At 40.6% G+C, this 14,854-nt stretch overlaps 1 protein-coding gene across 2 annotated transcripts; it reads left to right on the top strand.

Moving 5' to 3' along the window:
- Nucleotides 1–784: 784 nt before the first annotated feature.
- On the top strand, nucleotides 785–12,804 carry LOC122738126 (N-acetylneuraminic acid phosphatase). 2 transcript variants are annotated; one of them, XM_043980191.1, is made up of 2 exons: nucleotides 785–939; nucleotides 10,437–12,803. In XM_043980191.1, exons 1-2 carry the CDS (start codon nucleotides 850–852, stop codon nucleotides 11,094–11,096), a joined length of 750 nt encoding a protein of 249 aa, XP_043836126.1. In that variant the 5' UTR covers nucleotides 785–849; the 3' UTR covers nucleotides 11,097–12,803. The 2 variants fall into 2 exon arrangements, with proteins under 2 accessions (XP_043836126.1, XP_043836127.1); XM_043980192.1 differs by having other exon boundaries at nucleotides 797–915; nucleotides 10,437–12,804.
- The last annotated feature ends 2,050 nt before the right edge of the window (nucleotides 12,805–14,854 follow it).

Below are 14,854 nucleotides of genomic sequence, written 5' to 3' on the forward strand. Positions count from 1 at the left end.
AAAGATTATAAGTAGTTTTGGGGTGGCCAGGGCTCCCATAACTATTTCATTCATATAAGGGAACAAGCTTGAAAATGTGCCCGGGGAATTAAGAGGTTATCCCTATAAAGGCACATTTTTCTTTCTCTCCAGTCCACAGCACTGTCTTGCACACAACATGGGTTTAATAAATTGTTTGCTGCCTTTATCCAAGAGACAGGTAACCCCATAGAAAGCCACCTAATCAGATGGTTGGTATAGGGTTTACTTCACAGAAAGATAACAAAGACATCAGAATCCGTTAGTGAGAAAGAGTTCAGAACGCAATGCGGAACCTGTTATTTACACACGGCTAGTTAGGTGACTCCCGGCCCTGCCACCAGCCCTATGGTCAATTAAACCCTCTCCAGCGGAGAAGAATTGATTGTCCCCGTCATGCACTAGTACCAAGATTCCTACATTGATAAACAACACTTATACAAGGTCTCCCAACCGTCCCCTCAATAACAAAGCTGACTACACCACAGATTACATCATTTGCCCCGATGGCGGGCCTTCTCACACATTTTATAGGCCACATATTTCTCACGCGATCTCTGAAATCTCGAGGGAGTTTACATGGGGGGGGGGGGGAGGAAAGGGAATTGGTTTAGTTAGCACCGTTCCAGAGCGGGGGCGGGGTATATTGGTCTGGTGATCTTTTCACCGGCCTTCCAGCCGACTCGAGCGCGCGCCTGGTGGCGGGTGGGGTGGGGGTGGGGGTGGAGGTGGGTGTATGTGTTTTGCGCCTGCGTGAGAACGACTTCTGCGTTGGCTTGCAAGTGTGCGGACAACCCGGGCTACTGGGAGGTTGGGCTGCTTGGGAGCGGGATGGGGATGAACCGGGTGAGGGCGGTCTTCCTGGACTTGGACAACACGCTGATCGACACGGCAGAGGCGAGTAGGAGAGCCATGCTGGAGGTAACGGTCATAGCGTCCACATCTCCCAGCCCCCACCGGCTAACCACCACTTCCCCCCCGGCCCCAGGCCTGGTCCTTTCCTGCAGCCCCCCCACCGCCCCGCCCCAGCGTAGCCCCCGGGTCGCCCTCCCCCCTGCATCGAGACCACCCCCAGCCCATCGTGCCACGACCCCTGCCACACATCATCCCAAGTGACTTTTCTCAAATCTCTCCAAAACCCCAAATTGTGCACACGGACCGGGAAGGAGCAGACCCCGAGGCCGGATTGGCTCGGGAAGGCTGATGCAATCTTGTGCCACGCTCAGGAGGTCAGAGGATCGGGGATGTGATCAACCCCAGGTACTCTCTGCCCTGTTCAGGCCACACCTGGAGCACCACAGTTGGGAAAAGAAGGAAGGACAATAATAATAGCGTTTAGAGAGTCCTTTAAGGGGTGCAAAACGCTGTCCATGTTCTCACTTGATCCCCACAACAACCCTGCGGTGCTGTTGTTATCCCCCTTTTACAGTTGAGGAAACTGAGGCAGAGAGAGGTCAAGTGACATGCCCAGGGTCACACAGCTACTGAGTCTCTGATGCAGGGTTTGAACTCAGGTCTTCCTGACTCCAAGGCCAGCCCACTTCACCACCTAGCTGTCCCTGAAGACTGCCTGGAGGAGAGGAACCAGGATGGTGAAGGGCCTCTATTTTATAAGTGTGACAGTCTTCTCTCTGGAGGGTGAAGGGATACTAGCCAAATACAAAATGAATACATTCTATTTTTTTTAAGATTTAATAAAATTACTAGTAGCAGCAGCAGCAGTAATACTAGTAGCAATTTGCACTGTGCCCCTTTCCAAATCTCTCTTCCATTTCCACAGGTCTAGAGTTTGGAGGGTGTTCCTATAGTCTACTCAGTCTGTAATAGCATTCTTATAAGTGCTAGGGCCAGAGATATAGAGCTGGCAAGAACCTTGGAAGTTACCTAATCCAACTCTCAGAGTTCCTCTCCTAAGTGGCAAAACTGAGATTCAAAACCCAAGCCCTCTGACTCCAAATTCAGTGCTAGTGCCACATTCTTAATAATAATTATAATAGCTAGCAGTTATTTAGTACTTTGCTCTATAAATACTATCTCGTTGCATCCTTACAACAGCCCTGGGGATTGGGGGGCCAGCGAGGGTGGTGGTCGACAATAGCAGCTGGGTGGCACAGTGGATAAAGCACTGGGCTTGGAGTCAGGAAGATCTGAGTTCATATCTAGCCCCAAACATTAGATGTGTGACCCTGGGCAAGTGACTTAACCTCAGTTTTCTCAACTGCAAAATGGAGGCAATAATAACATCCAACTCCCAGCATTGTTGTGAGGCTCATAATAGATAATATTTATAAAGCACTTAGCACAGTGCCTGGCGCATAGTAGGGACTATAATAAATATGTCTGTGTGTCTATAGAATGCTTATTTCCTTCCCTTCCCCATTTTATAGATGAGGAAACTGAAGCAAACAGATTAAATGAATTGTCCAAGGTGACATAGCTATTAAGAAATCTTTGAATTCAAACCTTTCCGGGTCCAGGACTCTATCCACGACACCACCTTGCTACATCATTAGTTGTGTCTCACTTCCTTGTCATTAAAGCTACAAGCAGACTGGATGTCCCCTCATTAGGACTGATGGTTCCTGAGAGCCCTTCCAGCTTTGTAATTCTGTGGCTGTAAAAACTAGATTTAAATTATCTGTATAGTACACATCTGTCTTACGTTAGAGTGTGCCTTACTGTTTTCTGTCCTGGAAAACTGAACCTGAATTGAAAACTGCCAGTCTGTCAAAGGATTGAGCAAATAAGGATCTAACCACACCCTAAGGGGGGGGGGGAGGAGATAGCCTTCTTGACTAGATCTCCAGGACAAAGTCCTGAGAACTGTGGATCTTTTCTCTGTTCCTCAGTTTTTATCATTTGTCCCAAAGAATTTTCTTAGCAAAAATACCCTTAGCCTACTGAATAAAGTGCAAATTCCTGGTTCAGTCATTTATAAGGTTCTACACAATCTTTCTTCAGTCCACCTTTCAGCTTTCTCATACTGCCCCTCTTCACGTACTCTATTTGCCAGCCTAATTTGACAACTGTTTCCATGTTCTCACATCTATTTTTTGCTCACCTGAAATTGACTTCTCCCTGCTTCCATTTTAGGGATGAGGGCCTTCCCTTAAGTTCCTAGGTGAAAGTGATCTCTGCTTCCTTACACTTTCCTATAGCACTTTGCCTGGACTTGTGTTGCACCTATGTCACTTGTGTTGTCTGTATGTCGGTTATCTTTTTTCTTACTAAATTGTAATTCCTTTAATAAAGGTTTGGATTGTATCTCCAGTGCTTAGCACTGTACCTTCCACATAGTAAGCCCTCAATAAATTATTTGTTGAATGAATGAATCTTTGAGGTGACTCACTTTAGAAGAGAATCTCAAAACAGATTATGTTTTTCCATCAGCCATAAATATTTATGCTTAATGAATATTTGCTGTGTTGAAACGAGTCGAGGGTATGACTAACAATGATTCTTGATTAATCATTTTGTGGAAGTAACCCAGGGTTCTTAATTGCCAGTCAGTAGATCACAATCTGGGAAGATTTGGAGTATAGGCCACTTAATTAACTGTCTCTTGTCTCAGGAGTAGCCTCACTAAATTCTAAGAGGCATGTCACCAGGTTGACCACTAGATAATGACGTTCAGCCAAGGCAACTCTTGAAGACTATATCAACAATTCAATAAAATTTAAATGCCTACAAAAAGACATCAATGAAATGACAATCAACAAGTATGTATTAAGCATTTCATGCCAGTGCCAAGTATTATACATAGTTATGTTTTTAAGACACTCATGATTTTAGCATATGCATGGAAGATATCCAACTTAATGTGGTGTTTTAGCTACCAATAAAATGCCTTTCTATAGTCAACAAACAATAAGCACAGGGGAATATATTATCTTGACACCTTTCAGTGAATTATGTGATCATAAGGATATCATGCTGTAGAATATTGCTTATGGAATCCTTATTCCCTTCTACCTTCATCAAGGATGTAAGTAGATGTTCTCAAAAATTCTATAGAGATGGGGAAAAGTAAGTAGGTGTGTCTGTAATTACTATTATTCTTTCACAGTTTGGGGAGAGGGATTAACAAGGTTCAAATTTTTTTCCCAGCTTTTGGTATCCTCTCCTCTTTTAGACATACTGAAAACTGATCTCTTAATGCACTAAGAATTACCAGGCCCAACAGAGATTTCACCCACCCCTACTCCCGCTCTAGCATGTGTGCTTGGTGTAAGGCAGCTATTCTGTCCATCTTTGTCTTTCTTTGGGCCATTTCTCATGTTGCACATCAGGAACTGAGATGTTAGAGGCCAAATGTTATGCTTCCACTGTAATTGATGGGGATAAGTTTTATAAAAATCTTTGCAGACCTTTTCCATTTTGGGGGTATGTGTTGTCCTTCCAATTCCATCCTTAAATCAACTGAAACTTCTTTTCAAAATTACCAGTGATATCTTATTCCTAAATCCAATGGTCTTTTCTTAGTCCTCATCTTTCTTGACCTCTTAACATCATTTAACACTTTGGATAATTTCTCCTCTTAGTATTTCCTGACATTTCTTTCTCTTGATTCTCCTACCATCTAGCTACTCCTCTGTCTTTTTTTTATATATATAGATCACATCTATGTCTAACCCCTTAATTGCAGGTGTATCCCAAAGCTTTGGCCCTCTTTTCTCTATATGTCCTTGGGGTTCTCATCAACTCTTTTTTTTTTTTTTGCGGGGCAATGTGGGTTAAGTGACTTGCCCAGGGTCACACAGCTAGTAAGTGTCAAGTGTCTGAGGCCGGATTTGAACTCAGGTACTCCTGAATCCAGGGCCGGTGCTTTATCCACTGTACCACCTAGCCGCCCTCTCTCATCAACTCTTATGGGTTATCTCTGTGGAAACAGCTTCCAGACCTAGTCTCTCTCCTCACCTCTACTCCAACATAACCAACTGCTTACTGGATATTTTGAATTGGCTCTCCTGTACATATCTCTAAGTTAACATATTAAAAATAGAATTGGGGGCAGCTAGGTGGCGCAGTGGATAAAGCACCAGCCCTGGATTCAGGAGGATCTGAGTTTAAATCCGGCCTCAGACACTTGACACTTACTAGCTGTGTGACCCTGGGCAAGTCACTTAACCCTCATTGCCCCACAAAAGAAAAAACAGGACTTATCTTCTTTCCCCTTCTTCCTAACTTCCTTATTTCCATCAAAGGCACCATCTTTCCTCAGGTCACCCAGGTTTGCAGCATTGGAGTCCACATCACTCTTCCTCACCCCCATTTCTCTGTTTACATGACCACCATCCTTCTGGCCTTCAACACCCTTCCCGAGGACTATTGAGGTAGTCTACTGATTGGTCTCCTGGCCTCCAGTCTATCCTTCCCACCGCTGCCACAGTGGTAGCCCCAAAGTTCAGGTCTTATTTCCTGCTCAGAAAATTCCAGCGGCTTCCAGTTGCCTCAACAACCAAATACAAATTACTCTGGCATCTAAAGTCTTCAATGGTCTGGGTCTGGCCTACCTTTCCAGGACCATTGTCACACATTAGTCCCCTTCCTGAACTGTACATTACAGCTTTTCTCCTTACAGGACATACTTTGCACAGGTTACCCTCAGACCTTTGGGACACTTCCCCTTCACTTTCACCTCTTAGAATTCCTGACTTTCTTCAAAAACTAGTGCCACAGGGCAGCTAGGTGGCGCAGTGGATAGAGCACCGGCCCTGGAATCAGGAGTACCTGAGTTCAAATCCGGCCTTAGACACTTAACACTAGCTGTGTGACCCTGGGCAAGTCACTTAACCCCAATTGCCTCACCAAAAACAAAACAAAACAAAAAGAAAAACTAGTGCCACTTCCTACATAAGGTACTGATTTCCTATCCCTAAATGATCTCCCCTCACCCAAACCACTGTATTTATTTTGTACATATTCTATATTCTATGACTGCTTATCTCCCAAATAGATTGTAAGCTCCTCATAAGCAGGGACTGTCTCAATTTTGTTTCTCTATCTCCCGTACCTAGCACAGTGCCTGGCATATAGGTACTTCATTAATATTTGTTGATTAACTAATAAATGCCATTGGAAAGACAACTTAATTGAGTCTCTTTTTAGAAAAAAAATTATTAAGAACTTAGACGTCAAAAAAGCATTCTCATATAGCAAAACACAAAAACATGATTCTGAACGAAACAATAAGTCTTCATACTGTTTGCTTTTTCAGAAAGTTTAGAATACATTCTACATGTGATTTTCAAGACTGTCCTACTTGTTTGCTTCTTTTTGAACATTTTTCTGTTTTGTGCATTTTTTAAAAAGTTACAATGACTCCTTTTGGGGGGTGGGGCATCACTATGGCTAACCTCCCTCCTCAGATTCTCCCCCCACCATGAAAAAAACAGAAAAAGAAAGAAGAAACCCATTAACAAAGTCAAGCAAAAGGAATCCAGGCATTGGCCACGTCCAGAAATTTTCGTCTCTACCCCTTGTGTCTGTTACCTCTCTTTCAGGAGGAAGATCCTATGCTTTATGATAGGTTCTCTGCAGACATGGCTGTTCAGTACTTTGATCAGAACTCTTGAGTCTTTCAGAGTTTTGCTTCACAGTATTGTTGTCTTTGTATAACTTGTTCTCTTAGTTCTGCTAACTTTGGTCTGTATCAGTTCATATTCCCCAAGATTCTCTGAAATTGTCTCGTTATTTCCTACAGTACAATGATATTCCATTTCAGTATTATACCACAATTTACAGCTACTTCCCAGTTATATAAGAGGCAATCTAAGATTGCCCTCTTGAATTCTAATATGATACTTTTGTTTTCTTCCATCTCCCCTTTCTCTCCTCCCCCCACCCCATTTTAGTGCCCCATTGAAGGTCAGGAAGCTTTTTATGCTAGTAACTTTTCCCCCTGGTATTATCCTCCCTCTTATCCACTTTCCCAATCCCCATCCCTACTTGTTTCCTTGTTTAGTTCTATTTCTACATCAAACTATATGTATGTTCAATCTTCCTTTGTCTATTTCAAATAAGAGAGAGGTTCACCTGATGCCTGCTTCCTCCACCTGTTCCTCTGTGTTTGTATACTCTTCTTACATACCTCAATTATGAGAAATCTTACTGCTCTTTCTAATTGTTGATTTCTCTGGACTCTGTTCTTTTCCTCAGAAATGCTGAAAGACCTCTCTTGCATTTCCCCTCCTGTATCATCATACTTAGCTTCATTTGTAAATCTGTCTCTTTTGCCTTTTGGAATATTGTATTCCAAGGCCTCCTCTCATTTGTAATCGAAGCTGCCAGATATTGTGTATTTGTGATTATGGTTCTTTGATACTTGAACTTTCTAGATATTTGTAGTATTTTTTCTTTAATGTGAGAACTTTGGATTTTGGCAAGTCCATGGGACTTGTACTTTTGGTATCTCAGGCATTAATTGGTGAATTGTTTTTGGATTTATTTTGCCTTCTAGTTCTAATACATCTAGGAAATTTTAATTTACACTTTTAAAAAATATAGTGTGCAGCCTTTTTTTTTTTTAATCATAGTTTTCAGGAAGTCCAGTGATACTTAAATTATCTCGTTTTCTTATTTTCCAGGTCAGTTATTTTTTATATCAGATATCTTACATTTTCTTCCTTTTTTTTCAGTCTTATTTTGTTTTAATATTTCTTGCTGTTTCAGGGAGTCATTAAGTTCTGTTTGGTCTATTCTAGTTTTCAGGGAGTCTATTTCTTGGGTAGCTATTTCCAAACTATTTCTTTTCCTTTCAGTTCTTTCCCTCAGAGGTTCTATTTCATTTAAAGAATTTCTTGCTGCCTTTCATTCATACCAGCACCTATTGGCAACTTACTTTCTTCACAGGGTCTAAGTGAGAAAGAGGAATGGGTAGTGTACATTACTCTGTTTCCCATTTGTTAATTGCAGTCAAAAAAAACTCCAAAACAAACAAGCTTAGAAAACCTCAAAATAGCTCTATATAAGGTTTTATTTCTTCAGTAATTAAAGAGTGAAAACTAGTCAGAAAAAAGAAATCTGAGTAATTTCTGGTTCCTGTTGAAGAAAAGAATAACAGGGAGCTATTTATTTAGCATCCCCTTTTCCCCACCACCTCTCAAAAAAAGTATTGCAGAAGATTTATGCTGCAGGAGGCTCTAGCTCCTCACAATTCCTTTTCTTTTTGTCCCCTGGTTACTTACTGTTTTTCCCAGTCCATACTCTTCATATCCCCAAAGTACTGAATCATATGGAGCTGCTACTACAGGAATCACATGCTACTATTGTGACTTGGAACTAGGGAGTACCCAGTTCCATTATCTTACATGTGAAGGAAGCAGTTCTGGCTCTCAGTACAATTTATGATAAATTTACTTTTGTGGGCTTGTCAGGGACCATAACTTCCCAACATAGAATGTTGCTTCTATAAGAAAATACATTGAAAATTTCAAACAACTGGTAAATGAATTTTTGGATTACAACTTATTTGTATATTGGAAACAACAATGAAATATTGTTAGATGATCAGTTTATTCTTTAATGACTATTATTAAAATGTAAGAAAATGTGTTTAAACTGCAGTATAATTAAGCTGTGAAAAAGAAAAACCTTTATTGTTAGCTGTAAAAACAAACAACCTTTCTGAAATTGGAATGTTAAATATTAGTTGGGCTACCTGGAGAGGCTGGATTTTCTTATTTCAGCAGAGGTATGAAATCAGTGTCTCTCAACATCCTTTTGACCCTAAAATTCTGATAAAAAATTATCACCTGAACAGTAGATGATAAAATGCCTTTTATCACATTGAATATTTTTTTGTTTTGTGTTGTTTTTTTGGTGAGGCAATTAGGGTTAAGTGACTTGCCTAGGGTCACACAGCTAGTAAGCGTTAAGTGTCTGAGGCTGGATTTGAATTCAGGTCCTCCTGAATCCAGGGCCGGTGCTCTATCCACTGCGCCATCTAGCTGCCCCTTAAAATGCCTTTTATGTGAAATTGCCAAATGATCTCCAAAGATACCAGTGATCTCATTGTTGCCAAATCCAATGAGCTTGTCTCCATCCTCATTTTCCATGACCTCTTTATAGTCTTTGATACTGTTTATTCACCTTCTTCTCCCTGATATTCTCTTCTCTCTTAGGTTTTTAGGACACCACTCTCTCCTGGTTTTCTTCCTACCTATCTGATGACTTCTCCTTTGCTGCATCCTCCTCCAGATAACACATTCTAACCATAGGTGTCCCTGAGAGTTCTGTTCTAGGCCCTTTTATCATCTCCCTTTCCACTACTATGGTGATCTCATCAGCTCCTATGGATTCGGTTACCGTCTTTTTGCTAACAATTTTCAAATCTGCCTATTTTGCCCTAAACTTTCTGCTGACCTCCAATTTTGCCTCCCTCTGATACAATCTCCAACTAGATTTCCAGTAGACATCTTTCTTTTTTTTTTCTTTTTTCTTTTTTTTTTAGGCAACGGGGGTTAAGTGACTTGCCCAGGGTCACACCCCTTCCAGTAGACATCTTAAACTAAATATGTCCAAAACAACTCGTTTCTCCCTAAAAACACCTCCCACCCCCACCTTATTTATGTATTACTATAGATGACAATGCCATCCTCCCAGTCCCTCAGGTTCCAATCTAGGCGTCTTCCTGAACTTCTCACTGTCTCATTCCCCATATCCCAGTTGTTTCCAAGGCCTGTTGATTTTACCTTTGGAACATCTTTCAACTCCTCCTCCCTCTCTCCTCTGATACTGCCACCACTCTGGAGGCACTCTCATCACCTCACACCTTGATTATCGCAATACTCTGCTGATGGGTCTGCCTACCTCAAGTTTCTTCCCACTCCAGTCCATCCTCATTTGTCCACCAAAGTGATTTTCCCGAAGTGCTGGTCTGACCACGTCATTCTGCTCAGTAAACTCCAGTAACTCCCTATATCCTTCTGGGTCAAATACAAAATGCTCTGTTTGTCATTCAAAGCCCATCATAATCTAGCCTCCTCCTACCTTTCCAGTCTTTTTACACCTTACATTCCAACATGTACTCTTGAATCCAGTAACACTGGCTTAGACACTCCATCCCTGAGATCTGGGCATTTTCTCTGGCTGTCCCTAAGGCCTAGGATGTTCTCCCTTCTCCACTCTGCCTCCTTACCTCCCTAGCTTCCTTTAAGTTCCAACTAAAATCCCTTCTTTTACTGGAAGCCTTCACTAACTCCTCTTAATTCTGGTGCCTTCCCTCTGTTAATTACTTCCTATTTATCCTTTGCTTTGTATATAGTTGTTTGCATGTTGTCTCCCCTATTAGGTTCTTGAAGGCAGGGACTGTCTTTCATATCTTTTGTGTCCCTGGTGCCAGGCACATAGTAGGAGCTTAATGTTGATTAATTTGTTGATTGATTGATGTCTTAATTAAGTTTATATATTTTTATTAGGTGATAAACCTATTAAAGTCAAAATACCAGTACAAAGAAGGAGAAGCTCATGTCATCAGTGAAAAAGTCCAAGTTAAATTCAGCCAAGAGTGCTACAGAGAGTCCAAAATGTCCATTACTGATCTAAGGATTTCACATTGGGAAGAAGCTATTCAAGAAACAAGAGGTGAGGCAGCCGATCGGGAACTAGCAAAAGAATGTTATTTCCTATGGAAATCTACACGTCTACAACATATGACCTTATCAGAAGATGTAAAAAACATGCTGACAGAACTTCGAAAGGAGGTCCCCCTCCTTCTTTTGACTAATGGTGACACGCAGACACAAAGGGAGAAGATTGAAGCTTGTGCCTGTCAACCATATTTTGATGCTATTGTTGTAGGTGGAGAGCAAGAGGAGGAGAAACCAGCACCATCTATATTTTATTACTGCTGTGATCTCCTTGGGGTGCAGCCAGGAGATTGTGTGATGGTTGGGGATACTCTAGAAACAGATATCCAAGGAGGTCTTAATGCTGGCTTGAAAGCAACAGTCTGGATAAATAAAAATGGAATTGTTCCCCAGAAGCAGTCCCCAGTACCTCACTATATCGTTTCTTCCGTGCTAGAGTTACGTACCATCTTACAGAATATAGATTTCATACCCAGTGTGTCAGCTTAACAAGTACCAAAAGAGACATTAAGAATTTCTGAGTCAGACCTTAAGTTTCTGCTGGGAATGAATGAGGTATATATCTTCTTTTAGTCTTCTAGGTTCCAAATCAGGAAAATATTCTAGTAATTTATAAAAAATCACATATCACTTTTTTTTTGAGAAAAATAAAAGTTGTTTTTTTCTTTTCTTTTCTTAATTTAGACCAGAAAACTTGAAACTTCTTACGGGTTTGGGGAAATTTTTGGTGGGTCTGTTGTTTGAAAGACTTGTTTACATGATATCATGAGAATTATTGGGAGTTTTTCCCCCAAATAGTTTTGCATCTTGGATCTTTTTCTGTGGATTAAAAATAGGTATTGATTCTGAAATTTAGATTTGTGGGAAATATTTGTCAGGAAATATTGATCTGGGTAGTACCTGTAAGCTAACACTCTTCAAGGCAATATTTTAAAATCACATAAGCACTTTGCCTTACTTAAATCAAAGCATTTAACTGATAATAATGCATTTATATGTTTTGCTTGAAAATGTTTTATAAAACACTGGTTATGGTTTTTTCCTCATTAAAAATGTATTCTTCCTTCTCTAATATGAATATTTTTAAACACCCCTCATGTTACTCTGCTGACAAAGTTTCATCATTTTATTTTTCACACAACATGAAATTTTAGCATTAATTCCTATAGTTAGAGGGCTTTTAATGCCAGTTACTCCTTTTCCCATGATACCATTTCCAAGTGAACTTGCAACTTAAGAAAATCTGTACATCACAGAAAAGTGTCTTATCTTTCCCAGGTGCTAGTTTGGATTGAGGGCACACTTACATTATCAGGACAAGTGCATACTATAACACAACTAAAGTTATTTACTTTCTATTTTCTTGTGGCAACTTTTGGAAGGATAAAGCTGCTACCGTACAGCTACTCCTTTCTTTGCATCCTTCTCACCCTTAAAAAGGCCCAACTTATTTCCCCTTCTGACTTGATACTTTTGCAGATGAAGGCAAATAAATGATTACATATTTACCCTTACCTAATTAAACAATATTGGCTCGGGGCAGCTAGGTGGCACAGTGGATAAATCACTGGCCTTGGATTCAGGAGTACCTGAGTTCAAATCCGACCTCAGACACTTGACACTTGCTAGCTGTGTGACCCTGGGCAAGTCACTTAACCCCCATTGCCCCGCAAAAAAAACCAAAAAACAAAAAAAACAATATTGGCTCTCTGCAACTTATTAACTGTATGATTAGGCAAGTCCCTTCATGTACCTGGCTTTCAGTTTCCTCATCTGTAGAATGAGTGAGTTGAACCAGATAGTCTCCAAGTTTTTACTTCTTACCCTTTTACTTTTCTTTCTTTCTTTTTTTTTTGTGAGGCAATTGGGGTTAAGTGACTTGCCTAGGGTCACACAGCTAGTAAGTGTCAAGTGTCTGAGACTGGATTTGAACTCAGGTCCTCCTGAATCCAGGGCCGTTGCTCTATCCACTGCGCCACCTAGCTGCCCCCACCCTTTTACTTTTAAATGTTGTCCTGGGACATAAGCATCATGAACTGTATGAATGGTGGTACTTGCAGAAATTGGGGATTTTCAATGGACTCCTGATCAAGACAGAGCCTGCATCTTCTTAGAACTAGAAGGGACTTTAGAAATCTAGTTCAAGCTACTCTTTTTTTTTTTTTTTTGAGGCAATTGGGGTTAAGTGACTTGCCCAGGGTCACACAGCTAGTAAGTGTTAAGTGTCTGAGGCCGGATTTGAACTCAGGTCCTCCTGAATCCAAGGCTGGTGCTCTATCCACTGCACCACCTAGCTGCCCCTCAAGCCCCTCATTTTAAAAAGGAGAGCATGGGTCCAGAGAGCCTAAACAATTTGCTTCGATTCCTATTTCTGAAAACTTATGTGATCACATGGTCAATTTACATGACTCATATTAATAAATTTAGATGAGAGTCAGATCAATAAGTTCAAGACTGAACTATGTCAATCCTGTGAAGCCTTTCCCTATAGCCTACCGAAAGTATTATTTTACCTTTGTATCTCCAGAGCCTTACACAGTGCCTTGTATCTTTTGGGTAAGGGAATGGCCTGTATTTGTGATTCTAATGCACATCAACAACTGGCTTATAGTGTAAAAATTGCCTGGGGTACTAAGAAGTTAAGTGTCTTCCCCAGAGTCTCAAAGCTAGTAGGTCCGATGCTGGACCTATAGCTGTAAGGCTGCCCTTCCATCTACTATGCTATGTTCACATAGCATGCTCAGTGTTTGCTAAATAACTAATTAATTAATTAAAGCAACTTTGAGATTTCTTATCATACCTACCAGAAATAATGTTGGAGGAACGATGGGAATATAGGTAACCCATACATTGTTGTGAAGCAGTAAATTTATCCAGCCATTCTGGAAAGCAATTTGGAATTGTCCAGAAAGTTATCAAATTGTCCATACCCTTTGACCCCCTATACCACTACTATGCCTATACTCCCAAAGAAATCAAAGAAAGAGGAAAGGATCTATATGTACAATATATTTACAGAAGCACTTTTTTTTTTTTGGATGAAGCAGTTAAGGTTAAGTAACTTGCCCAGGGTCACACAGCTAGTAAGTGTTAAGTGTCTGAAGTCAAATTTGAACTCAGGTCCTCCTGAATCCAGGGCCCACGCTCTATCCACTGCGCCACCTAGCTGCCCTACAGAAGCACTTTTGTCAAGGTAGCCAAAAATTGGACACTTAAGGAAGTGTCATGCTGGGGAATGGCTAAACAAATTGTGGTATATGAAAAGTGGAATATTCTTGTACCATGATAAATGATGAAATGAAATTTGAAAGGAAACTGGAAAGACCTCTTCAATCAAATACAGAATGAAGTGATCAGAACTAGGAGAGTAATTTGTATAACATTATGGGGAAAAACAACTTTTTAAGACTGATGAAATCTAATCAATGCAATGATAAATCATGTGTCCAAAAGAATGAAGATGAAACATGCCACTCACCTCCTGCCAGAGAGGTAATGAACTTAAAATGGAGAAAGACATAATTTTCAAATATAGTTAATATAGGGATGTGTTTTGTCAGACTAGGTAGCTATGTATTTAGAGACCTGTTTTTTCAAGTTTGTTTTTTAATTCAGGGAGTTGAGGGGAGAGACATAAGGAGATGTAAGGGGAGTGATAGATTAATAAAAGAAATACTTGTTACTTGGAAAATAATAAACTTTTTAAAAAGATGATTCAAATACCGTATCCTTCAAGAGTCCTTTCTTGATTTCCTCAATTGTTGGGTTGTCCCACAATTATTGTGTATTTTTAAAAATTACATGTGTGTATGTGTACCCCATGTTTGTTGACAAGATGACAGGGGGCAGCTAGGTGATGCAGTGGATAAAGCATTGGCCCTGGATTCAGGAGGACCTGAGTTCAAATTCAGCCCCAGACACTTGACACTAGCTGTGTGACCCTGGGCAAGTCACTTAACCCTCATTGCCCCCCAAAAAAGTGTTCAAAAACAAAAGCCCTTTCTAGTAGAATGTAAGGTGCTTGAGGAAAGAATATTTCACTTTCATATTTATATTCTCAACACCCAGTATACTGCCTAACATCTAATAGTCACTTAATAAAGATTGATTGATTGAGATCTGTGTCAGCTACAAGGTGGCTCTCTGCTAATGTAATTCCTTTCCATTCTCACTAGCTATTTTTACCTTTCATTTTCAGCAGCTCAAAGCAACTTTCCTGCTTCCATATGATCCTGTTTATTGAGGTT

The sequence above is a fragment of the Dromiciops gliroides genome, chromosome 2 (assembly GCF_019393635.1).
Source record: "Dromiciops gliroides isolate mDroGli1 chromosome 2, mDroGli1.pri, whole genome shotgun sequence".
Classification (NCBI taxonomy): Eukaryota; Metazoa; Chordata; class Mammalia; order Microbiotheria; family Microbiotheriidae; genus Dromiciops; species Dromiciops gliroides.